The 27,197-nt window shown below is 46.0% G+C and overlaps 1 protein-coding gene across 10 annotated transcripts in view; it reads left to right on the top strand.

Annotated features, from left to right (window-relative positions):
- SLC24A2 (solute carrier family 24 member 2) overlaps positions 1–27,197 on the top strand; it is a 221,733-nt gene that overhangs the window by 160,116 nt on the left and 34,420 nt on the right. For 5 of the 10 annotated variants that reach the window (XM_059656551.1, XM_059656554.1, XM_059656557.1 and 2 more), the window contains 3 exons: positions 594–644; positions 19,484–19,582; positions 21,961–22,076. In XM_059656551.1, the coding sequence (XP_059512534.1) occupies positions 594–644; positions 19,484–19,582; positions 21,961–22,076 (266 nt within the window). The remainder of the gene's footprint in view (positions 1–593; positions 645–19,483; positions 19,583–21,960; positions 22,077–27,197) is intronic. The other 5 variants (XM_059656555.1, XM_059656560.1, XM_059656558.1 and 2 more) reach the window with 3 other exon arrangements.

The raw sequence follows: 27,197 nt of genomic DNA on the forward strand, positions 1-27,197 counted from the left end.
ACTCTGCACTTTTCACAGCTCCTCCTAGGGTGCTGCACCATTAGTATTCCGTGTTTTCTGTCTAAAATGCTAGATGAGAATGTAAAGGGAAGTTTAGAGCCTGGTTTTTCAGTTTTGGTTTTCCCAGGTAACCTTCCTCAATCTCTAGGAAGTTGTTCTGTTGCAGCAGGACTGTGACATGAACTTCTGGGAATGCTGCCCCACGGCAAGGCCTCCGTGGGCCCGGACCTTGTTCTCATTCAGCCTCTCTCTTGGAGTGAAAATAAAAATTATCTATAAAAATTATCGGGCTAGGGTCGACCTGGTGTGGGGTTACCTTTGCTGAGTATTTTGTTTCATCAGACGTGAAAATCACTGTGCCCTATTCTGTAATGCAGACATCCTACCCGCAGTGGAATAGTATGTTTTCAGTGATTTCTGAAGATGGGCGTGAAAACTGTCTGCCACATGGCCCGTGTTTGCACATCTCTATGTAGTTACGATTGAGGAGTTTGACAGTAACTCTGAATCTGATTAATTAAGAATGTGTAAAAACAAAGTTCTTGCATTATAGCTCGTTCCTTATCTTTGTGTCTTTTACTGTGATGTTGTAGAACTTGGATCATATGGAAAACTAAAATATTATGACACAATGACTGAAGAAGGTAAGAATGATTTTAGAATTGTATGCATTGGCTTTCTTTTATTTCTAGTGTCTGTTGCTTGCCCATTTTTTTTAAAGTCATTTTCTCCCTCTTTGCATGACTTCCGTGACATTGTGTGAGTTATTATTCTTTCTGCGTTTTCGTCTAGTTTTTGCCATCGTGTTCATTTGGAATTGGAGATGTGCAATACCATGGGTAATCATGTTATTCCATTCAAAAGATCCAATCCATTGTGATTGTGGAACCCACTCAGAGAAATGGTGTCGGCAGCATAAACACAGCCACACCCCCATTGTGTCAGCATTGCTTCCTCCACATGCTCATGACAATGTAGAGAAACACGTCCAGCCAACACTCCTCTTACAGCATGCCCTTAATTTCAGAGAGGGGTTTATGTCCTGGAGATACTCTGATTTACACAAAGGAATAAGCAACCTAAAGTAACTCCTGGACCCCAAACCAGCTAGAGACCCATTTCTGATTCGGGGTTGCTGTCGGCTCATGTCCTCAGCTCCCACAGTTCCTGCTGACTCAGCAAAGTCATTACTCTGAGAGACCAGGGTCAGCATTCCAGCTGGTAGATTTGTACACGTTGAGATTCATCCCCTATGAGCTCGGGCATATCATTTTAACCATTTCCCTGGGGCAAATGGAGTCTGACAGATTTATTTTTAAATGTATTTACTAATGAATTCCAGGCACTATCCCAGGGCACAGCTTTGCCCCAGTTGATCATTGTTCTGGGATTAGTTCACCATGGAACAGCAATTTGGAAAGTTTGCATTCTTATAAAGGGAGTTATCCTATTGCCCTCACCCTCATCTCACTGAATAATAAACAATGTGTGTAAGTTATAAAAACATTGGGGTTTCTACATGACTTTTACACTGATATTGATAAGATATCAAAGGTACCCCTCGAAGGGGAATCAGCTATTTTTATCCTTCAATGTGAGAAATACTCCCAAATGGGTTGCATATCTTGTTTTCAGCCTCTAGCATTTCGAAGTTGCCTTAGCTTGCCATAGATCTCCCAGTGGCTCTGCATGCCAGAAGCAACATCTGACAGCAAGAGGAAGCCCCTCACAGCCCCTCCCTGCTCTGGCTTCTACACTACCCATGGGTCCTTTCCTGCTATCCCTGTGCTTTCAGAACCACTGTGATGTTTCCTAAAGCAACAGGGTTGGGGTCTCAGCCTGGGCCCTCTTGTAGTCACCCCAGGGCTCTCCCCACAACTTGGGGAAATGCAGACCTTGGGGCAGTGAGGGCCCAACAGCAGGAACTACCTATGGGAATAAGTGTCCTACCACTGAGCGCCAAGAAAGACAACCCAAACCTTAGAGGCAGGCACCTGTCCCAGCTCTTTCTATTCCATGTCTTCAGCCCACTTTGGCTCTTAGTGGGATTGGCTTGAGAAGCCAGAACTGGGACTCACCGACTTTATCATTCGATCGCTCTCCCGCGTCTCCCCAGCCCAAAGCCTCTGTTTCGTGGCTCAGGTGGCAGGTACATTTGTTAGTTCCTACCTGACCTGTCATGACCCTTCACTTTCTACCCCCTTCTGTCCTTTGCCTTCCACCCTTAGGTTCCCATGGCCAGAGCTTCTGCCTCCCTATTGCCTCAGTTGCCTCATTTCTCTCTTACCTGGTTTCTTTCCTCTTTCCACATCCATTTGAACAAGGGTTGCTGCCCAAGCGTCCCTTTCTCTTCCTCCCTACACCAGATCACATGAAGATGCAAAATGGCTACTTCCAGTCTGATGACTGCCCTTGCTAATGGCTGGGCTTTCTGGGCAGGGAAACAACGTCAAAGTAATGTCTGCAGTGATGGCCATGGCTGGCCCTGGCCCGGACCCTGGCACGACTGTGACATTGTGTTCGGGGGCCTCAAGGGCCGCCTCAAACATTTCTTATTCTTCTCTTGACTTCCCTCTCCCTTCATGCATGTCCCTTTGTGTCCTGTTCTTAACTGAACATTTATTCCCATCATGGAGATAGCTAATAGTAATGAAGGCAGCATTTTTAAAGTGTACTCTATGAAATACTAGTTTCATGTGATGTCCATAGGAATCTTGTAACAACCCAGAAAAAACAACAAGGAAGTAAGATTGATTTCATTAAGTAAGTGCGAGAGCTTCTAAGTTAAATAGGTTCGTTACCAGGGGAATCAGAGCCTCAGTGGTACCGTGCACTGCAGCCCAGAACGCATTGTCAAAAGGAACGGAGTTTGCAGTACTTCGCAGACTTCGTTGGCTATAGAGCCCATTCTTCCAGGAAGCCTGGTGTAGACTGCTTTGGAAATGCCGGTGAAGGTGTTCTCTTTCCCCTGGAATGGGAACCCCTGAAAGATGAGTCTTCTGAACACGCTGCAGTCCCCCTCGGGCACTCCTAGAAAGGATGCTTGGAACAGCAGGTCTCCATCTAGAAGACACTTCAAACCACCTCTGGCAGCTGCCTCCGTGACAAGCCAGGCTTACACCTGATTCTGGGATCCCATCTAAAATACTCAGAACTAGCTCAGTAACCTCAGACCTGGCAACTGGCATGCAGGATTCCTGCAGACTCTAGGGGCCTCTCCCGGCCAGTACAAATAATAATAACTGGGATTGATGTCACTTCCATGTTGTACAATGTAAGGAAGTGTAATGAAGATGAAGATGTTTGGGGTGTCAGTGGACTAGCCAGCCTTCAGGAAATACCCACCTCTGTTTAAGCATTTCTTTTCACAATCTTAGAATCTTAGAATGTGACTACCCCTTGAGCGGAGCTTTATCGTAAATGCCCATGGGACTAGTCATTATTTGTAACTATTTTCAGGGAATTCTCTGGATGTTGGATGATGTCAGCTACTGGCAATGAGGCCTGAGGGTTTTTTCCCACTCAAGTGGATTTATATATGCCACCCCACCCTAAGGGAAATTGAGTGGTGAGGTCCTAAATATAGAAAACTGTTCTGCACATATTCAGTTCATTATTTTAGCACCTACTGTATGCAGGTTACTCTGCTGGGTCCTTTGGGGAAACACAGGATTAAAAGGTAGGCAGGTGACCCTCATGGGACTTGTAGACAGGCGAAGAGATAAAACACAGCAATCACTTAGCCACCAGGAAGAAAGTGGTTAAATACCTTAGATATTCAGAAGAAGATGACACACTACGGGAGGAGGAAAGATTGCTTTCAACTGGGGAGAAGATTTTGTGGAGAAAGTGATCTTTGAACTGGGCCTCAAACAATCAGTAGATACGAGTTAATTGGGGAAGGACGAGTGGTAAGTACTGACCTTCCAGGCAGAGAGGGATAAAAGGATGGAGGCACACCCACCTTTCCTGGGTGCCTCCCATCTGCCAGGTACAGTGCTGTGGGCTTTATGTCATTTAATCCTTATAATGATCCCACAAGGTAGATTTCATTGAAGATGAGAAAACCAAAGCTCAAAGAAGTATTTTATTAAGATGAGGAAACTAAAACTCAGAGAAGCAAAGAATAATTTGCTCTGGAACTCAGAGGTAGTAAGTCGTGATGTAGGACCTGAACTCAGGACTGGGTTGACCCAGCCCTGCCCTCCTGGACCCTCTGTGGTTAGCTGTACAAGGTGGAGTGAGGACAGGTTAGATTGGCGGCAGTACAGGGAGTGGGAAAAAAGGCTTGAAGGAAAACCACATGAAGGGAAAGGTTTGAACCACAAACTAAGGACATCATGGAATGAGCAAGGAGCTATTGGATAAAAGATAAACCCTTACTTGAACACTTTATTAAAAAGGTTATTTTTTTAATATATTTTATTGATTTTTACAGAGAGGAAAGGAGAGGGGTAGAGAGTTAGAAACATCGATGAGAGTGAAACATCGACCAGCTGCCTCCTGCACAACCCCCACTGGGGATGTGCCCGCAACCAAGGTACATGCCCTTGACCGGAATCAAACCCGGGACCTTTCAGTCTGCAGTCCGACGCTCTATCCACTGAGCCAAACCGGTTAGGGCTAAAAAGGTTATTTTAATAAAAACAATATGCTCACTCTTAGGCACTGAATAAAATTATGACATTTTTGCAGAATTTGTTCTTGCCCTTTAGGGCACTTTTCGTCCCTTCCTAGAACCTAAACTGCAGCAGCTCGCTGGGCCACACCCAACCACCTCTCCCACCCCAAGCCAATCAGAATTGTATCCATTCATTCATTCATTCCCTAATGCACGGTTAGTGCCATGTCCGACAATACAGTACGCCCAGGCACTAGACTGGTGCAGGGCCTGCGGAGATTAAAGCCAGCCCTTCCCCTAAAGAACTCGCACCCTAATGGGGGACTCAGGCAGAGAGGTGAGTAGTGAGATGCACAGACCCGAGGTGCTGGGGGAGCTCAGCAGAAGGCATCTCCGCTGCCTCAGTCCTGCTTCCCAAGATGGCAACTACCTCACCAGCCACCTGATACTAATGTGCTCACTTAATAGTAACTGAGCACATGCTCTGTACGGGACATTGTGTTAGACTTGCTGGATTAGTGAGCGTCACTCCTCCCAAGGACTATATTTTTCTTCTGCAGCAAGATGTTTCCAGAGATGCAAACCAATTACTCCAGAAATAGTCTTTTGGTGACCTCAGATCCCTCTACCTGAGCAGCCATCCTCCTATCTCCTCATGGGGTGATACCTTCTATTCTTTGAAGAGCAATCTCCAATTTTACCTAAAGTTAATAACCCATAGTTTACATCTCATCTGCAGATACACAAATGTCATACCATTGTCATGCTGGACAATTCTCAATACATTGAACTTGGCTCCCTTACTAAAATTACTCTAGATGGAAATATAAAAAAACTAGTTGAAAAGACAACAAACTTATGCAATAGAACAAGATAAATTAAAAGGAGAAGAGACCTTTTCACCAATGGCATTATAAAGAACCATTAATGTTTGTTCTTTGGAGATAAATGTTCATGAAAACATATAGGTAGGTAGATAAATAGAAATCCTGACTAGTAAAGAAGTGATGTATGGGGAAAGCTGCTTGCAATGCATTATCCTAAACTTATTGACACTTAACAGAAGCCATTCCAGAAAAATAATTTCTCCACTATTTAAAAAAGTTCATTTTTGTTCATTTGTAAAAGGGGAAAAAATATATAAAAAGTTTTAATATCAGAGGAAAAATTATAATGATCTTTCCCTTAATGAAATTAACACTGTTGTTTCATGGAAACCAACAGCCCCTTTACCAAGCTGAGAAACTAATAGTCTTACACGAATGAATCATGGGGGCTTAAATTAGGCTGTTTTGAGAAACCCCATTATCTCAAAGAAGCAAAAGCATTTTCAAGTCACCTAGTCTAGCCAGTCATTTGATATTCTTAATTTCAGTGAAATAATCCAGTACTTTTTCAAAGAAAAATTGAAGTTTGGAATACCACTTAACAGTGTTTTTTATTGCTCAAGATGTTTTCTCTGAAAATGTAGTCCTAACACAGTTATCTGTGGCTTTCACATGTTTTAATCCATGCTTGAATGGATGAGATTTTGTTATATACACTGATCTATTAGGTAGGATAGGTTCAGCTATATATAGCAGAAAATACAGATTAGAAGTGGCTTAAGCCCTAACCGGTTTGGCTCAGTGGATAGAGCGTCGGCCTGCGGACTGAAGGGTCCCAGGTTCAGTTCCAGTCAAGGGCATGTACCTTGGTTGCGGGCACATCCCCAGTGGGGGGTGTGCAGGAGGCAGCTGGTCGATGTTTCACTCTCATCGATGTTTCTAACTCTCTATCCCTCTCCCTTCCTCTCTGTAAAAAAAAAAAAAAAATCAATAAAATACATATATTTTTTAAAAAGTGGCTTAAGTCAAATAGAAGTTTATTTCTCTCTCAAGTAAAAGAGGCCCAGAGGCAGGCTATACATGGCAGAGGTGGAGGCTCCACAATAACCCAAGACCCAGGCTCCTTCCATCCTTCTGCTTCACCATCCTTGTATTTGACTTTCAACCTCAAGGTCACCTCATGGTCCAAGATGGCTGGTGGAATAGCTCCAGCCATCACATTTGCATTCCTGGAAGGAGGGCAAGCCAAAGTGATTTTCCCCAGCTGATTTGACTTATTTTTAAGGGGCCCTCCTTTTAGATCAGTGGTTCTAAACCTGTAGGTCACGACCCCTTTGGCTGTCAAACGACCCTTTCACAAGGGTCGCCTAAGACCATCCTGCATATCAGATATTTACATTACGATTCATAACAGTAGCAACATTACAGTTATGAAGTAGCAACGAAAATAATTTTATGGTTGGGTCACAACATGAGGAACTGTATTTAAAGGGCCAGATGGTTGAGAATCACTGCTTTAGATCCTCCCAGTAAAATTGACCAAAACTCAGTTCCATGACTACACCTAATTTCAAGGAAGCTTGAAAATGTAGTTTGTTACATTGGATTATTTGCTGTCCCCAATAACTTAAGTATTATGTCATTAGGAAATGAAAAGGGAATAGATAATAGATAAGCAACATGCAGTGTCTCCACAAAAGAGAAATAACACTTTTGTATAACTATATGTTGATGGGGAAGACTCTGTGAGGGATATTGAAAGCTTGTGTTAAGTTTGAGATACCTATGAGATACCCAAATGGAGATGTGGAAAAGGGAATGGATATAGAGTCTGGAGCTTGGGAGATAGGTCAGGGCTATGGATATAAATTTGTGAGTCACACAACATAGGTGTGACTTAATGCTGCAGAACTGGATAAGAATTCCTAGCTAATGAATAGGGAAGGGGAGTCCAAGGATTGATCCTAGATACTCCAAAATTTAGAGTTTGGGAAGAAGTAGGAGTCCCAGCAAAGGAGACTGGGTTGGGCAGAAATCCAGGAGAAAAGGCATCCCAGAAGCCAAGAGAAAAACTTTTCCAAAAGAGGGCAATGAACAGGTGATAGCATCAATTATTGACCAGTGAGGTTGAAGAGTTGTTGTAGCAGACAGATAAAAAGTGATGGACAGAAAGCGAGATGCTTCCAATCAGGAGTTGGGGAGTGGTGTATTTGTTGCTAATGAAGAGGTGTAGGGCCTGGCTGCAGGAGTGGGTGGGTAAGGTAAGCTGGAGGAAAGAGTAGCTGGAAGCACGTAGGTTAGGACTGTGAGGAACCAAGCGCTGCAGGGCCCACCCGTGTAAAATTACCAAGGATGGTGACAGGAGTAATGGTGAAAAGAAAAATCGTGAACTGGGTTCCCATATCCTCAGGAACATGGGAAGAGTGACGAGGAAGTCAGCTGGAGCAGAGGTGGTAGAGGTGATTGGCTTGTACTTCAAAGGAGGGAGGAAAATGGTCTAGATGTACTGAGGAAGGGATAGGATGCAGGGCATTTGGAGAAACAGGAAGCTATAACTAAAAGGAACTTAGCTTTGTTTTAAATGTCTACTTCACAGGAACTATCTAATGGATTATATTAATAAATAACTGTATCAAATAGCTTATCAGTATATCTTGGAGATGTTTTATATGCGCACTTTTAGAATCTCCTCATTCCTTTTAGCATCTGCATAGTATTCCGCTGCATGGCTCTGCCATGGTAGGTTCCGTCAGTACCCTGTTAATGAACATTTAGGATGTTTCCATTTTTGTTTCTTTCTCTAGTTAATACAACAGTGTTACATGAGCATCTTCTTTACCCACATAATAAACTCTACTGAGTAGATGATGTGTATAACAAACTCCTAGACATACCCATGGTACCAATGTACAGAGTGAAGGGTTGGGGAGGAGGCAAGGAAATACCAGACCAATAGATATACACATTTCAAATTCTGAAAGATATTGCCAAAGTGCCCTCCAAAGGAATTGTACCAACTTACACTTCCCTCAAACAAATTTAAATGAGCTCTTTGAACAGAGATTCAAAGTGGCTTTATTACAAAGCAGATAAGCCTTTGTAATGGAACTACCTTCTAATTTACTTTAGAAACCTGACTTTTTACCAAAGTTAATTTAAAGCCAGGGTGCAGCTAGGGTGGAAGTCTTTGTCCTCTCTAAATTGGATGACAAGGCAATTCCTCCTTCACAGATTATCCAATTCCCGCCGCAGCGTGAGCACTCCTACCTCCAGACCACTCCCCGCAGAAAGTCTGAGCGGTGCACTGCAAGTTAACTTGCCACCTTCCAATTACCAGCCCAGAGCCCCGTTGTGCACAGACACCATTTCCAATGCCATGTCGTGTTTCATTCACTCCAGGCTTATGGTTTCTCTCATTCAGTCCAGCTTCCCATAACTAGAGGATTTTTCTGGGCTCTTGAGAACCGATGCTTTTTGTAAGGCTGGGCTTTATCAAAAAAAATTTCATATATATATATATATATATATATATATATCTTTAACTCACCAGCTATTGACCACATTACTTTTTAGAGATGTATTCTTAAAAGTATGGGTCTTAGGAAGACAGCAGCCTAGTGAATGTGCATAACCAGACTAACCAGCTAGTAACCAGCATCAAATCTGTCAGAAAGACCAAACCAGCTGTGTGGGTAAATCCATGGTCTTCCTGAAAACCAAGACCCAGGAAGTCTTCTACTTAGAATACATTCAGCTTTTCAGACTCATGGCATCTTATTCCCATGATCTCAACTGGCAGCAGTAAAAGCAGAAAGATTGGACCTGGCAAACAAAGGCAGCTTTGGCCACATTGCCTATGTAGATGGTGTTAAGTGGCCGCAGAAGGCACATTGTGGGTGCTTCTTTTTGTCGATTTCTGACACCCCTAGAGCTGAAAATGTTAAGTTGCCTTCATCAGTCATACTTGAATACTGTTATTATATATTAACTAGATGCCCAGTGCACGAAATTAGTGCAAGGGGCTCGGCTCTTGCAGACCCAGCTGCCTCGGCTGACCCTTGCAGCTCCAGCTTCGTCTGGAAGGTTGTTCTGCTGTTTGGTCTAATTAGCATATTAGCTCTTTATTATAAAGGATAATATAACTCTCCCCCCTTCCCCATGAAGCTTTCTCTTTTTAAAAAAAAAGTGGGATATGTTTTACCAGGAGGCTGGCATGTTCAGTTAAGCATGGTAAGTTTCTCTTCTGATTAAATCTGACCTGAACCGAATCATCTCATTTTAGTCTGGGGCCTAATCCTTCAGTCATTTAGTTAAGAACTCTCAGCACGTGTTCACACTTCTGCCACAAGCCCACGTTTCCAGTGAGATACACAGTCATCTGTTTGCAATGTAAAGTTGAGGATTCAAAAAAAACAGAAAATAGAAAGTCAGATTAACTGACAATTTGCAGACATGTGACATCCAGCTGACAGGATGCATGTACATGAAGTATGGCTGCTACTGAATAACTGTTAGCCAAATCTGAAACCTTCTACTTTGCATCATGATAAACAATTGGGTAATAGATAGACTCATCATAAGAAAACTGGTTTTTTTTAAGTTCCTCTTTTTTTAACATATAAGCCAACGTAACCATTCAACACATATTTACTGAGCACGTACTATTTGCCAGGTGCTGTGAACAAATCAAAACTCTGCCCAAATGAGTAGATTATTAATCTACTAGATATTATCACAACGCATTTGAAGAGACATACCCAGGAAATGGGCTCGAACAAACTGACTCAGAAGAGATCTTTGCACCCAATAGGTGGTATGGGAGCTCAATGTTGGCAAATCTTGGGATCTGAGACCTGCCTTAGTTAAGTGAGTCTTTATTCGTTTCCCTCAGGGTGCAGGGGATGGGAATAAGAGGAAGACGTCCATTCAAACCTTTTATCTGGCAGCCCCTGCCTGGCTCTGAGCTCCTAAGCTGAGATCAAATGAACCCCTTTCAGAATTTCTGTGTGGGAGCCATTTGTATCTGTGTATATGAGATAGAATTGTTCAGAAAATTAAGTTCCCAAAATAGCAAAGCAGGTGACCTAAAATGAGAAAGAGCACTAGCTCTCCAGCAGGGCCGGCCTCAGGTAAGGTCAGTGCATTGGCCCTGTTGCGGAGGCAGTGTGTGTTACATCTGACACCTGCTGGGAGGATTTTTGATTTGTAAAATCCCAGTTTTGCCTGATCTTGATTAAGTTACCTATTTTTTTAAAAAACAGAGTCTCAAAAAAGACATTAACTGTAAACACTATTAGACTTTGGAAACTGAATCACAGTGTTAACCAAGAAGGGAATCTGTGAGTTTCCTGCAGCGTGCTTCTGGCCCTTCCTTCTTCCTCTGCCCCTAAAGGGAAAGTAAACTGAATAGCTTTTCACGCAGCAGGCACTCCATGCACACCACACACACACACACACACACACACACACACACACACACACACACACACTTCCTTCTTTGTTGTGTGTTAATGTTGTTATGTTCATAAACACTTCCTGAGGGCCAGCCTAAGAAGGAAGCACTGGGGATGGATGGATGGATGGATGGATGGATGGATGGATGGATGAAAAACAGCATCCCTGTCCATGAGGGGCCCACAGACTAGCTGGGGAGATGGCCAGTAAAATGCCTCTGAGGTTCTGTGATAACTGCTGTGATAGGCTAGGGATCAGGGCGTTGTAGAGAAACGGGCCAGGGTACTCTCCTCGCCCAGAAATGGGGCTGAGGGAAAGCTTCCTGAAAGATAAGATGCCTAAAGCAGAATCTAAAAGGAATAACACAAGCAAATAAGAAGTGTGGGGCATTCCAACCCCTGTGAAGGATACATTGAATGAATGCTTGCAATACAATTGAAAACTGGGAGACAAACTAAGAGGTTATAATCCACATCCAGGCTGGAAAAGTTGGATCTAAAGTGTTCAAAGGTAGAGTCAAAAGGGACGTGGCAACTATTGGATGAGAGTGAGTGTTGGCTGGAAAATAAAAATCCAAACAGAGCCAATTCCTAGGAAGAAAGATGATGGGTAGGGTTTGAGGCATGTTGAGTTTAACCATCAGAGGTATAGATGCTCAGAAGTTCATTGGAGAAGAGGGCCTGGGCCAAGATCTGAATTTGGGAATCATCACTGTGCAGGTTAGTGGTCCAGTAGGTGCTATGAGAGAATGTGAGAAATGAGGAAGAGAGAGCAAGGAGGGAGTCCGGAGGAATAGTGACGTGGAAGATGCATTCTCTGGAGACCTTGACAATCAAAGAGGATTTCAAACAGAGGGGTGAGGAATATCAGATGCCACTGGGACATCCAATCACATGGAGGCAAAGGTGGCCGAGGGAAGGTTTAGTGGAGTTGTGCTGACAAATGCCAGACGCAGAGATAAGTAGTGAAAAAAGGAACCATAGGACACGGAAGTACCAGCATAGACCTGTGTTCTTCCAGAGCCTCCCTGTGGAGGGACAGTGAGAGGGCAGCATCAGCAGGAAATCTGCAGTCAAGAGAAAGTTGAGAGAGACTTGACTATGAGTCTATGCTGAGGGGAAAGGGAAGGAGTGAAGATAGAAGAAGATGGATTAGGCAAAGGCCCTGGAGAGGAAAGAAATTGGAAGAAAGAACAAAATACTGATCTTTAAGATGTCAACTTTTGAAAAGCATTGGAAATCTTCCAAAATATTTATGAAAACACTCTATTTCCAGTGATAAAGTGACTGCTGGGAGAGATCTTAGAACCAATTCACATGTCGACAGATCTGCTCTTTACACGAGATTCCAAAGGCTATTATGGAAAATTATTTTTAAAATCCTTAATAGGGAAATGTGGCTGCTTCATTTCATTATATGATGTGTTTGGGTACCACTTAAGATACAGTTATATATATATATATATATATATTAATTAAAGGGACTAGTCCTTTGATTATGTCTATAAATATAACTGCAATTAAATTATGTTAATCATTTTATTAGGTGGCACATTCACAAAACATTTACTAAAGACAGTTTACAAAATGCTTCATGCCAGCACTAGTTTCATTTCCATTAATATCATTGTAGTCTTATAATAAATGGTTTTCCATGATGCTTCACGAAAATTAGAAAAAATAATTTAGAGGCTGTCCTTCAAAAATAGATGTAAGGATAAATGAACTCTATGTTCTTGGAGTTTATTGTTTAAGATGAAGTTATTATTTTTAAGGTTTAGCTTTTAAGAATAAATACCAGACCAGATTCCATTAGGTGGATCTGCTGCCCTACGCGGACAGTTTATAGAATGGAAAAGGAGTTTGTTCCTTCAAGCTGCGAGGTAGCGTCTTGATTTCACTGTTCTCTGATACCCTGCGGGAGGCCCCACCATCAGAGCATGAATCTTAAGTCCTTGTCTCTTGTCTGGCTCTGGCTCTAGGCTGTTAACTCTACCAGGGCACGCCCTGGGTCTGCCTTACTCACCACACGCTGCCTGGCGCAGAGCACAGGCTTGGTTAATATTTGCAGAGTGGAAGCTTGTCTGTCATTTGCATTGACTTTAAAGGAAGGCTCGGACTCCCTAGGGAGCTCCACTGCAATTCAGTGAGCGCATGTGATGGGCCAGTCATTGTTCCAAGACACGCCTTTAGGCAATCAGAGATGGCAGAGAGAAGGCCCTTCCCCAGAGAAGCCTGCCCTCTGGTGGGGAACTCAGACCTGTGGGCAGCAAACTGAGAAAAGGGCTGTGACAGGGGTACAGTCCAAGTGCCGTGAGAACGACCACGGCTTTCCACCTGGGAAGGAGGGGTGTGGGAATCGATGGAGAAAGCTGCACGTTGGGCCTTAGTTAGGCCTTGACCATGAGGAGCGTATTACTAAAGGGGGAAGAGCCCAAACCCAGCTTCCTGCTCTGCTCTCTGCCCTGCTCACCGCGCTGCCTCCTCTAACACTAAGGCTCCTTTCAGCCCTCACCTTGGAGGCCCAGGCGATGTGCAGCCGGGGATGATGGTGCGCCCCTGTCTTCCGCCTCTGGAATGTGAATGTCTAGTCCACCTCATTTTCTCCTGTTTATCTCCAGAAAGTGCCTGGGGTCCTGTGGACTCTCAGCCCCACTGGACTCATGGACTTGGGTAGATCTGAAAGGATTTATTTTGGGTCATTAGCCAACAAGAAGCATGTTAAAGAGTTACAACCTCATCTGTTTGCCTGGAAACCACAACCAGGATTTATTGAGTCCTACTGGGTGCTGGGGATAGGATGGTAAACAAAACTGACTGAAACCCTGTCCTCCTGGGACGTGGCTACTGATGGAAAGCAACAAACGATGAAGAGTGATAAAGATGTAGTCTGTTATATGATGATAAATGTGGAGAGGAAATGCTGAGAGAGAAGCTGCAAATGTAAACGGGCTGCTCGGAGAAGCCTCGAGGAGAGGGTGACGTTTGAACAAATACCTCTAGGAGTTGAGAGGGAGCCCAGTGGATCTCTGGAGGAAGAACGGTCCAGGTAGAGGCACCAGCAAATGCCACCGCCCTGCAGTGGGATAGTGCACAGTGTTTCCCAGAATAGCACGGCTGGAGCAGGAGAGCTAGGCGAGGGGGCGGGGGAGGCAGGGTGGTCTCGATGCATCTCCCTGGATAGAACTTACAGGTGCTTGTGAAGACTTTGGCCTTCACTCTGACCTGGGGAGCCACTGCCAGATTTTGCACCGAGAACTGAGTGGCATGATCTGATTGACTGATTACTAAGGATGCCGGGATGAGGTCAGCCTGGGGATGGAGAGGTAAAGGGGGCAGGGGAGATGAGCTAGGAGACTAGCAGAATATCCCTGCCAGACCTGATGCTGCGGAGGGAGGGGCGGGGGAGGGAGACAGCTTCAGAAATATTTTTAAAAATAGACACAACAGACTTGCTCATGGATTGCATATGGGGTGTGGAGAAGGAGCCCAGCATGACCCCAAGGTCAGAGTTTGCTGTTGCCGCCTCAGTTCTGTTGCCTGGCTTCTCGGGTTGATGAGGGGAGGTCTGCCTGACTAGCGTCTGTGCTTCCAGAAAGAAAAAAAAAAAAGGCCAGGAAGAAACAGAAGGAAAGTTCAGGTGCACTTTTGCTCTTTAAGCTACAAAGACAGAGGCAGGAAAGGCAGAACTGACAACACAAAAATAGATTCAAATACGCCATGTTCAAGTTTCCCCTTCTGTTCCATTTTTTTTTCTTCTCCCAAACCGAGGCCTCTCATCAAGGTGCCTGTGGGCGCCCCCTTTGCTGCTATAGATCCTTTCGCCCCACCTCCCTGTGTGGCTGATGCTCAGATTGCTCTGCGTCAGCCAGGAGCTCATCGGGTCGCCAGCCCCAGGCTTCCTTTGTGACACTGCCTGTTCCAGGCGTGGTGGGGACGATGTCAGGAATTTCCAGGGGCCCGTTCGATTAATTATCGGCGGAACAGAAGCAAAATCCATCTCCTTTGGGTGAATAGACCCTCCTGTGTTTATTTCATGAGGCAGCTTGGGGCTTCTGTTTTCCATTCGAGTGATTGAGTCCAAGATTTTAATTCCGATGGTTTCTCAAAATTTGTTCTTACTCACATTAGGCCCTTAAGTTTGGATCCTTTCCTCGGCACTTTCCTGCCACCCCTTGAGCGCTGCTCTCCGGGAGACGCTCAGCCAGTATTCTCTTGCAAATTGCAGACCAAAGTGAACTGTATTAAAATTGCCACTAGGGCCCTGGTGGCATGGCTCGGTGGTTGAGTGTCGACCTATGAACCTGGAGGTCACAGTTCAGTTCCCGGTCAGGGCACGTGCCCAGGTTGTAGGCTCCATCCCGGCGGGGGGCAAGGGGAGTGAGGGGTGGCAGTGGCAGCCAATCAATGATTCTCTCTCATCATTGATATTTCTATCTCTCTTTCCCTTCATTTCTGAAATCAGGTTTTTTTAAAAAAAAATTTTAATTGCCACTAAGCTTTGACAGAGGTGCCTCACAATTTAAACAGAATTTGCTATTTTGAGATTTTAAGTGTATAAATATCTGTTGCTCGTTAACAATACAACACTTTCAGGGTTTACACTGAAACAAAGTATATTTTTTAAGGTTGCCTTAAAACATGTTTTTAAAATCTCTCCTTCACTCTCTTTGAAAAGTACTTAAAAAGGTCTTGATTCTTTATCCCCAGGCACAAAACTAACCTGCTCCTAGCTCTCTCATCTCTGCCTCGGCGTGGGCATCAGCCTTATGCCAACGTGGAATCCGGGCCTAAAATAGTGTATTGAAGCAATCCCTTATCACCTAGGTCTCCTGCCCGAGGCTGCTTAGCGTCGATTCAGTTTTGAATGTTAGTCTTTTTTATTTTCAGTAACTTATGGGAAGAATGTCCTGTCACTCACTTCCACAGTAATAACGCTTTCCGGAGTAAATTCCTGATCACTTACTGAGTCAGCAGCCATCTAAACCTTCCAACAACTGTGTGAGATGGGTGTTCTTACGATCCCCATTTTGAAATTCAGAGCCTGAGTTTTAACAGAGAGAGGATTTAAAACTCTGGGAGGTAAAAATCACTCAGCTCTTTGGAGCCTCCCCGGATCCGTTGTGTGGCCGCAGTAGTTCTCTGCCTGCACAGGGGATGGGGAAAAGCTGATCGCATCTTTCCTTTGTAAGATTGCAAAGGTGTCAGTGTTTAAAACACCGAAGGTCAGCTCCATCACCTTGACCTTCTCAATTTCAGGAAGATGTAAAGGGATCCTTTTCCTAACCAGTTTTGGAGCTGACTTTGGAGGACGCACTGAAACCTAAACCCCAGTCCGACACAGTCCCCGGGACGCTTCACCTGCCAGGTCAGGATGTGGCTTATTCCCTAGCCCTGCAAGTGTGGACTGAGAGGGGGAAGATGGCAAGGGTCCTCCTGGAGCAACGCTAGGCCACGTCACCCTTGCCCCTGAGCTTTCTTTTTCTTTTTCCTTTTACTTCCAGACTGTGCTCAATGCCGGGCATGTGGTAAGCCCCTTCCACAGGTTCTCACTTAAACCATGCATTGGACTCATGAGCCATGCCATCGGCATCCCTATTTCATAGGAAAACTGAAACTTAGAAATATTCAGGAACTCACCAAAACTTAGCCAGCAGAGCAAGGAAGAGAGACGAAGCTTCAACTCAGATCTACCTGCTTTCGAGTCGCATCCATTCCATCACAATATTGTGCTGTCCCCGTCACACACACACACACACACACACACACACACACACACACGCACCCTGCTTAGTGTCCTCCCCAGCTGTGGCTTCAGGCTGAACAGGTCCTAAAGGTGTGTGCCTTCTGACCCCAAGGGCCCCTTTGAGAGTCACAGTCCTGCGATGGCTTCTGCCCCTGCTCACGCTTGTCCTATCAACCACTTCCTCAAAAGGTGCCCTGTGGTGACCCCAGGGGTGTCTGGTGATCGCTTCGTCAGGTGCTGCCCCCCATCCTCAAGGAGCACCCCGGGTGCTACATTCTGAAGCTGGACCTGCAATTGCTGCTGTTTTAGAAACTGGTCTTTAAGGTTAAGTCCTGCTCGGCTGTGGAGCAGCCATTGTCAGCACTTGGAATGCAGAATGGCGATCAGTGAGGCTCAGGGGACAAAGGTTGAGCCAGCCTCTGCAGCTTTGCCTCAGGCACACTCAGAGGGCTAACCCTTTGTGCCACCACCACCCCCTCCTCCCAGAGCGTGTGGAAAAGCGGTGACACTCTAGAAAAACCCCAGATGACCTGTTAAAACGTTTGAGAACCTACGAAATCCCAATTCTGCAATCATTTCCCACCCTATTCTCCCAGACCTCCTTTAGAAACTCTGGGGAAACCATCCCATGCGTGACGGTGACCATCGCCCTGACGTTTTCTGGCACAAAGAGTGGCCGACCCCTTCCATGCTTTGGGTCTCTTTTATAATCATTTCTCTCTGAGAAGGTTCCGGTGGCCACAAGCCATACGGCAAATCGCTGGTTTCTATCAACCGCCTCTCTGCCAGGATTCATGGCTTTGGGGCGTTACTTGGATTGGACGATTTCAGGTTTTATTTCCACAGGCTTATTTGTTTCCTCTTTTGAATGCTTTCTTGCTTCGTTACTATTTTATATATAAGTTTTAAATAGCAGTGATTGATCATCTTTATGTCATCACGCTGCTGACTGTTCCAACTTCAGAGAAGGACCCTGAGACCGCAGAGCGGTTTTATTAGTAGAAGCATCGTCTCCTGTAAAGTTGCAGAGCTTCCTTTTTCCTTCCGGGCTTTTCGGTAGATGACCTGAGGGCTTCTTGGGAGTTTCTTCTACAAGAAGTACCCCTTTTAGGCTGAAGTCAGGAAAGGGTCCTGCATCCACACTTCCTGGGCAACCTCCAGACAGTCCCAGCCCCCAGCCTACCTCCTCCTTCCTTGAATTCTTTATCTTTCTCTCCTTTTTCTTCCCTTTCTTGTTCCCTTTTACCTCCTCCTTTACCTAGTCCTCAGACTTTCTTTTGTTTCCAGTTTTTCTTCCCAGAGTTTCCCTTGGAGATTAGATAGAAACAACTACACGCCCAAAACTTTTCAGCATGGTGAACCTAATGCCACCCTTCAACGTCCCTCGGGGAGGGACATCACGCCCATCACTTCATCCACCTCCCTCATGCCTCGCGAAGCCCCAGCCACAGCTGACCTCTCTCCACGCAGTGCTGTCCTTCCTTTGACATGCTCCTCTGGAGCACATTCATTGCCGAGACTAAGGTGCTCACACCCTAGACTAGAGGCTGCCTCTGTGGTAGCAAGGCCTCTAGGATTGTGACTAGTGGAGAGTGTGAGCAGAAAGGGCTCGGTCCTCTGTCACTTTCACCACTGGACGCAACTGATCTCACTCTCCTTTACAGCTTCGGTTGCTCCCAACCAATCACACCAGTCACCACTATGACCACACCCGTGATTTCCACTCCTGTTTGGGGGAGGGGTGGGTGCCAACCTGCCATCCTGGGAGACTCGCGAAGAGAAACACTTTTGGTTGGATTTGGTTAGATGTTGGTATAACTGGAAAAGAAGAATGAGATCCCCTGTTAATACGCTGCTAAAGAACCCAACTACCAAACCAGAGAGGTTGTGGTGTTTTCAGAGTCATGAATAAAGCAATAATCAGTTTAAAATAAGGTTCCTTTGTACCTTGAATATTCAGGGCGTGGGGAGGACAGCAGAGGGAAATCGAGAATTAGAGAAGAAAGAAAAACGTATTATGGTTCACTAATCTCTACACTTTTGCATGCCTTTTTTCTCTGCTTGTTGCATGCACTTACCCATTAATTATGTCAATAATGGAAAAGAAATGAAGCATTATGCTTGTGGTACAGCTGTTTAAAATGATTACTTTGAGACTGGTATGTTTTCCAGCACCTTTCTCTATGCATCTCATCACCAACAGACATCGCTTGCTGTGCTCAGTTGGTCATTCTTCGCCCCAAACCCCCGCCCCCCAAAAAATGGAATCAGTTGCCTCCCTGATGCTTTAACTGCAGCTGACACCGCTGATTTGGAAAGCTCTGATGCTTGCTCCTGACTTGTTCAGATACTGCAGTGGTCATTATGATACACATCTGAAAACCAAATTCAAATCAAAGGATCCCTAGGCATGACTTTTCATGGTCAACCCCATTTCTGGGATGAGCATTTAACCCCAGAGATGCGGCTGTGCCCCCAGAGCCACGCTGTGTCTTTGGAGTTGTTTTGGATCTCACAGCAGGGGGGGTTTGGGGGAAGATCGCTGCTTTGTAAGCCATTGGGAGGGAGAGAAGAGATCCAAGTGAAGCCTTTCGTCTATGGGCTGGCAGCTTGAGATTCTCAAATAGAGAAGTGAGCTGAAGAATCCACACAGGTAAGAGAGCCCTTCCTGCAGGACACGGGCTCGGGGACTGGACAGGAAGGCGAGGGCGCTGTGACAGCGCGGCGGACCTGAGGAGGCCGCGGGCCTGCTTTGCCACTGCTTCGCCATTGCCACGGGCCTCTCTTCGTTTTCCTCCTCATCCTCTTTCCTTCCCACCACTTTCTCTTGCTTCAGGGAGGTTCAGAGAAAAGGCTTCCATTCTCCACAAGATTGCCAAGAAGAAGTGCCAGGTGGATGAGAACGAGAGGCAGAATGGGGCTGCCAATCACGTGGGTGAGTGCAGGGAGACCTGGTCCAGGGCCCTTCCTGGAGTGCGTGGAGGGGAGCGGAGAGCAGGGTCCCTGTGCGCCCCTGACTCAGCACCGACACAGACCCCTGCAGCCCAGCCCTGTCCCGAGTGTCGGCGGAGCCCAGTGCCCCTGGTGGGTACAGGCCATGGATAGACACTCTGTGTCTCCTGCCCTAGGGGAACGCCAAGAAGAAAATGATGCTGTGAGGAACCTGAAATAAAGCCAGCTCCTAACCCAGGCATCTCCCTTGAAGACTAGAAAATCACTTTACTTTAGGGATGCCACATAAAGAGGACACACACACACACCCATCACTGACTATTTAACAAGAAGTAAGAGTGCACCTCTTCTGAAATTCTTGCCTGGGAACCAAATTTTATACGTATGACATCGCATACAGCACACCCACCGGATTACCAGCTGGTTTCCTTGATGACTCCTAACTGAGTGGCAGGGTCCCTGCCAGATGCCACAGCCTCCCCTTTCTCAGGAAGTCCGCAATACTACTAGCCCAGGTCTTTTCTGGCTAACTTTTTCTGAGCGCCTGTGTGGCTAGATGAGGACATTCAGGCATCTTATCTTAACTTGGAACATGTTCCTCCTCTCCCGTCTGTAACTGAATAGAGCTCTCTAATTCTAAATTCAAACTAAATTTAGCCTAATCTGGATCTATGCTATAAAGGATGCTATTGCCCAAGATACTAAAATTATCTGCAGACAAAATTCAACAGTGTTGCATTCAAAATACATGTGACTCCTTAGAAGAGTTTCTGTCTCTCCTGTTACCTTACTTACAGCTCAGGGGAAATCTTTGGCCAAGAAATAGTCAAGATGCTATTGGGTATGAAGGGAAAGAAAAAAAAAAAAGCTGGAAGGACATACACTAAAATATGAATAATAGCTACTTCTTGGGGTTGGATTATGAATTATATCTTTTTTTTCTCTGCTTGTTTATGCTTCTGTGAACTCTGACTAATTGTTTGGAATTAACATATCTTGCTTTTGTATTCTAAAAATGCAAAGCCACAGCACAAAAGCCTAACTGCATAGGCTGAGTTTTGCTTCTGGTATTTAAGTTCAGTTACACAAGCTATTTTTTCTGCACCACTTGTTGATTTTTGTGGAATAAGGCAACTTGCAGTACAAGACTTAGATGCCTGGGTTCAGTCCCAGTCCTTCTCCCAATGACTGGCTGATCTTAGACTTGGGTTGAACCCTTCATGAGAAGGTAGGACACATAACTCCAAGGATGCTCCTGTGCAGACTGGGTCTCTGAACAACTTTATAACTAAAAAAAAAAAAAAAAAGGTACAAAATCTATGTCCAAAATCTTTTCAAAATGAGTCCAAGTTTTTTTCACATGTTCTTTGGTGCTGAGACCCCAGCCTGCCATGTAAAAGCACGGCATTAGCTAAGACGTACTCAGCTGGGTATCGTGCCTGGGAGGTTGTTTCTTCTCGTCTGTTCATGTCTTTCCTTGGGCATCTTAACTCCATTTTGGTACCCAGCACCCTGCGTTGCTAGGGTCAAGTTTGACCATTGCAGGCCTATCCTAAAGTTGTATTACTTCAGCCAATAGACTCCCCAAAGCAGAGTTTTTCTTTTCCCCCAGACGTAGTATTTTTTAGTTTGGTAAATAACTGGGCCAACCTTCTGGGATAAACTGGCGTAGCCACACACAGCAGATCATCACATGCATGTCACTGTCACTACTAAAAATATGGGAAGGTAAAATAAATTTGAATTTCTATGGGTTTCCATATGTAAAGATTTTATGCCTCTATATTTCACAAGTAAATATATAAATGAACAAACATTTCCCTATGATTTCCAAAATTTGGCCACTTCAGATCCAACAATTTTTGTGTAACTCTCCAATCACTTTATGTGATGTTTTACCAGCGAGAGAAATTGTTGGTTCTTCTGAAGTTGCTAGAAAAACAAGCATTTGATACTCTGTGAGCAGCCTGCCACTCTCGTGTCTGATACCGATGGGTATTCTGGTGCTCCCGGCAGCCCTGACACTGAACCACACGGCTCCATGGTCTCCCGAAGTCCAAGACTCTACCCAGCACGGCCAGAGGGTCTGGGGAGCTCCTAACCTCCTCCCGCTGAAGGCACGGCAGACCTGGCTGGTGCCTGCACAGCTCGCCTGGTGCAGGAGGGCTGAGTCTGCTGGAACGCCCAGGGAGGAATGGTACAAACCGTCGCCGCTCGGTGCAACCCCAGCCTTATCTCCCCTCAGAAACTACCATCCATCGTCTGTCTCCCTTGGCCAGTATTTTAGGTGTTCTTTCCAGTATGGCCCTTACCCCATTGATGCCATCTGCTTTCTTTGTGTGTGTCCCCATTATGTCACAGAAAAAATCGAGCTCCCCAACAGCACCAGCACGGAGGTTGAAATGACGCCATCCAGTGATGCTTCAGAGCCCGTGCAGAACGGCAGCCTCTCCCACGGCATTGAGGCGGAGGCCCAGGTACGCTTCGGTCATGGCCTTTCTGGGCCGCTGGGGCTGGTCTGCGTGTGACATCCTAGCAGAGCAGCCCGGAGCCCACCTTCTCCCTGGAGCCCAGCTCCCAGCGGGGAGGACCCGGCCAGGTCTTCCTTGTTCGCGTGTGTACTTCCCAGCACCAGCCCAGGACCCTGCTGCATCACACTCTCCATGTACTGAATAAATACACATATTCTCTAAACCAGGGTTTCTCGGGGTGAGGTTGGAGGACTCATGCATCAAATCATAAAAATATAGATCCTGCCCCCTCCGGTGGTCCAGTGGTTAGAGCTTCAGCCACACACCAAAGGACCGCGGGATGGATTCTCGGTCCAGGGCATGTACCTGGGTTGCAGGTTCATTCCCCAGCCCCGCTTGGGGTGTGTGTGGGAGGCAATTGATGTGTGCCTCTCACATTGATGTCTCTCTCTCTTTCTTTCTCTCTCTCTCTCTCTCTCTCTCTCTCTCTCTCTCTCTCTCTCTCTCCCCTCCCTTCCACTCTCTCTAAAAATCCATGGGAAAAAAATATCCTCAGGTGAGGATTAATAACAACAACAAAATGGAGATTCCCTGGACCTGATGAAACAGGACCCCTGGGAAGCAGCATTTTTGGACTTGCTTCCCAGGTGATTCATAATGCATGATAAAGTTAGATAGCTGCTATGGTCTCATATTTTCTCGGTCTTTAAGGTGAGGATTATGTAACAGAGACACCACAGGTACCACACCTACATGAGCCTTGTTTGGGCTCCTGCAGCTGAAAGTAATCAGTATTGTCTGCCCCAATTCAGTGGTGCAGCCAGGGGACAGCTGTTTGACCTGGTGGTTGTACCCTGTGCCACAGATGTGGTGCTGGGCACTTTATATGTGTTCTCACCTTTAAAGCCCACAGCCGAACCCTAACCAGTTTGGCTCAATGGATAGAATGTTGGCCTGTGGACTTGAAAGGTCCCAGGTTCGAATCTGGTCAAGGGCATATGCCCGGGTTCAGGGCTCGGTCCCCAGTGGGGGGCGTGCAGGAGGCAGCCAATCAGTGATTCTCTATCATCATTGATGTTTCTATCTCTCTCTCTCCCTTCCTCTCTGAAATCAATAAAAATATTTTTAAAAAATAAAAATAAATAAAGCCCACAGCCAAAGCTAAAGTCATTTAGTGTCTCCATGTTAGATGTGTTTGAGAAAGCTAAAGCTTCGCAAGATGAAGTAGTTACCCAGGATTACCTCGCTTGTAGGTGGCAGAGCTGAGATCTGATCTCAGGACTGTCCAAATATAGCACCTGCACTGCTTCCACCACGCAGCTCTGCCTCAGTACCGCAGTGGCTCAAAAAAGCAGGCAGAAAGGAAAAGTAGGTGGTACTTGTCAGGTCTCTGGGTCTCATCTGGAATTTCTGCGGCATGGAGTCCCAAGCTCGCATTTTAATCAGGCACCTAGGCGGGTGTTTCTCAAACTTTAATATGCTTACACATTTCCTGGGGGACGGTGTTAAAATTCAAATCTGCTGTTGTAACGAGCTCCCCGCCATCCTGATGTTGCTGGTCGAAGGACCACACTGAGTAGCACTATGCTAACGTCTGAGACCCACTTCTCTAGACAGGACTTCCCCAGTGAGCTGGAAAGCTTATGGTGCCCTCGGAGGAGCCCAGCTGCGGTGATGCAGCCCAGCACGCTCTTCCCCTGCATCCCAGGATGCACTGCGGCAGAGGGGCCTGCACTTAGGAAACATGCTAATGCAAGGAAAGCCTCTTCGCATAAAAGAGAGTAAAGATGTGGAGCATAGGTCATATACCTATTGGTCATTTGAATGTCTTCTTTGGAAAGATATCTATTTAAGTCCTTTGTCTATTTTTTAACCGGGATTTATTTTTAACTTTTTCTATTGAGATGTAGGGGTTCCTTATATATTTTGGATATTAACCCCTTAAAAATATACGCCTTGCAAACATTTTCTCCCATTCCATAGGTTGCCTTTTCATTTTAGTAATTGTTTCCTTTGCTGTGCTTTTCACAATATATACTTAAATCTTCACATCATACATGTTAAATATATAGGATTTTATTTGTCAGTGATGCCTCATGAAGCTGGGAAAATCAATAACTAAAGGAAAGGATAAGGAAGCAGCAGCTCTTTCTGCCCTTGTCTCCTCTGCCTCTGGGCTCTCACCCTCCTGCCCAGAGCCCTGTGGTCCCTCCGCATTAGCTCAGGGGTGAGCTGGCAGAGCGGCTTATGTCCACATGGATAAGCAGCATGTGGCAGCAGGAGCAAGGCCCCAAGGACATCTGGTTGCCCTTGGTGACGGCACAGTCACAGGTGTGTGGAGGGCAGCCTGGTCGCTGTGCCTCTCCATCTGGCTGGCAGAGGGACATCTGTGCCCCCCAACATCTTGCAACAGGGAAGTGAGAGAATTCCAGCTGATCACTCTCTGAGCAAAGCTACAGCCCCCAGGTCTCACACAGGGAAACAGGACAGATCTGTTTCTCCTGATATGCTGAGAGCTCAAGGACAAAGAGCCACGACCGGCTGGCTGCCTAGCGACCTGGTAGTGAATTCCAGATCCACCAAAACAAGTTACCTAACCTCACGCTAGTTTCCTCATCTGCAAAGTACAGACAATAATAGTACCTGCCTCGTTAGGGTTGTTAGGAGAGTTACAGAGCTAAGTACTTCTATTTATATTATATGTTCATACTTAGCATATAAATCTATATATATAAAAGGCTAATATGCTAAGTGTTCATCCCACTGGTCGCTAAGAAGCGCACTGACCATCAGGGGCAGATGCCCTAACATCAGGAGCTGCCGAGCTGCAGTGACTTGGCAGCAGCAGTTCTCGGGTGACGCACCCCGAAACCAGAGAGGAGGGAGCCCGATTCCTCGCAGGGCCGCATGATTCTACCTTCAGCCGTGGGCTATGTTGTTGCTGGGGCACTGTCAGCCCCGAATCTGGTTTACTGCACACTTGCGTTTGTGTTCCACACCCTGTAAAACAGCACCTTTGCAGAGTGCCCTCTCGCACTCCGGGGCCCCTCGGGGGATGTCGTAGAGCTGGTTTTGGCCCGATCCCCGCAGACCAGGCCAAGGGACCCCACCTGCCCGAGGGACCCTGCTCATTCCACAGATGCCCTCCGAGCCATAGCGCCACTCCAGGTGCAGCCTGCTGGGGAGGGACTGTGGGAGGTTGGCTCCAGGGCGTGTCTGGCCTGTCTTGTCCAGTCCCGCCCTGGCGGCCACCTTCTAATTAATTTCCTTTCAATGTGCATGAATCTGTGCACCAGGTCACTAGTATATATATAAAATGCTTGGGGTAGTCAGGGTGTAATAAGTAAATAAGTAAACATTTGTGGTAGGTAAATCATTGTGGTCCAGTGTCTGTACAAAATGCTCTGGGAGGAAAGTATACTAGTAAAAGCTTCTTAAAAGAGGTAACATTTGAGCTGGGTATTGATGGGTGAGTAGGAGTTTGTCTCTCAGAGAAGGAGGAGATGATCAAGAGGAAAATATGTGCAAAGGTGTAAAACTTTAAGCGGGTAATTCATGGTTAGCAATTGGTGAGAAGGTCAATGGAACTATAAGGTGAAGAGTGAGGAGAGATCCACCAGGAAAAGTAAACTGGGCTGAAATTCTTCAGCTGTTTAATTAAAAAGTTTGTAGTGTCAGGGATGTGCTAGGCACTGGAGATGCTCACATCTTCGCTCTAGCAGAGCGAGAGACTGCGACGACAAACCAAGATACAATTCTTGGTGGCCATAAGGCCATGAAGAAAGTAGAGCATGATGATGCAAGAGAGGACCAGCGGAGTGGCCCCTTTAGGTTGGGAGATGAGGGAAGGCTACACCAAGGAGGTGGTGTTTGAACCGGGGCTGAACTCCAAGGAGCCAGCCAAGGGAACAGCACCCACAGAGGCAGAAATGAGCTTGGCTTATTTGCGGAACAGAAAAGTCAACGTGGCTGCTATTTACAGGTGGAGGGAGTGAGGAGCGTGGCAATGAGGTTGGACAAGAGGGCCAAGCAGAAGTGGCCCACCTTGTAGACAATGATAAGGAAGTTCACTTCCTTCTAGGGCAGCAACAAGCCATTGGAGGCTCCCAGATGTGACCTGCGCTGGTAAAAGACCCCTGGGGCTATGGAGTGGGATCGGATTTGGGGGCAAGAGGTTTTGTAACAAGAGTAGAACAAAGAAGTCGCTGCAGGGGTTGAGCTGATGGTGGCGCAGACCAGTGCAGTGGACGTTGTAAGGGGAAGTGTGTGGATTGGGAAGGGCATTGTAGGCACCCCCAAGCAGTCTGAACTTCCCCTGTTGGGAGAGGGGGACGGTGGCAGCATCGGATTTGTAGGATGGGAAGCCAGCTCTTTCAGAACGGTTAGGAGGCCAGCGTGGAAGAAGGCTAGATACGGCGCAGTGAGGTAAGAGCCTGTGGGTTCCAGGATCAGCAAACTATGGTCCGTGGCCAAATGTGGCCTGTACAACCCATGAGACAAGTGTGTTTTTACATCTTTAAATGTTTTTCTTTAAAAAAGAAAGAAAGAAAAGCAACATATATGACAGAGACCATATGGATTACAAGGCCTAAAATATTTACTATCTGGACCTTTACAGAAAAAGTTTGCCCACCCCTAGTTTAGACCATCTGCAGTCTTTAAAAAGAAAAAAAGGAAACGAAGGCTGAGGACGCTCTTCATGTACTGATGGAATTATCTTCAATATAAGCTGTTAAGTGAAAAAGGCAACATGCCAGATTACATCCAGCAGGCTCTATTTGTGTGAGACGGAGACGACATGAGCACTTGCTTGCGATGCTGCTAGAGACTGGGCAAGCTGACCACCTCCACAACAGGGGCCTGGCGAGGAGCAACTGGTGTGGGAGGGAGTCTGTTCAGTATGCAGCCCCTGTAGCTTTTGAATGTTGAACCGCTTACCTGTATTACCTAGTCCCCAAAAATGCGACAACAGAAACAACAGTGGGCTAAATTAAAAGCGCAATATGCTTTAGTGGTTTAAGAGCAGAGACTCCGGGGACAGACTGCATGAATTCAAGTTCCAGGTCTGCTACTTACCCCGCCGTGTGACTTCGGAGAAGTCACTGAACCTCTCTGTTCTCCACTTCT

This window comes from Myotis daubentonii, chromosome 11 (genome assembly GCF_963259705.1).
Source record: "Myotis daubentonii chromosome 11, mMyoDau2.1, whole genome shotgun sequence".
NCBI lineage: Eukaryota > Metazoa > Chordata > Mammalia > Chiroptera > Vespertilionidae > Myotis > Myotis daubentonii.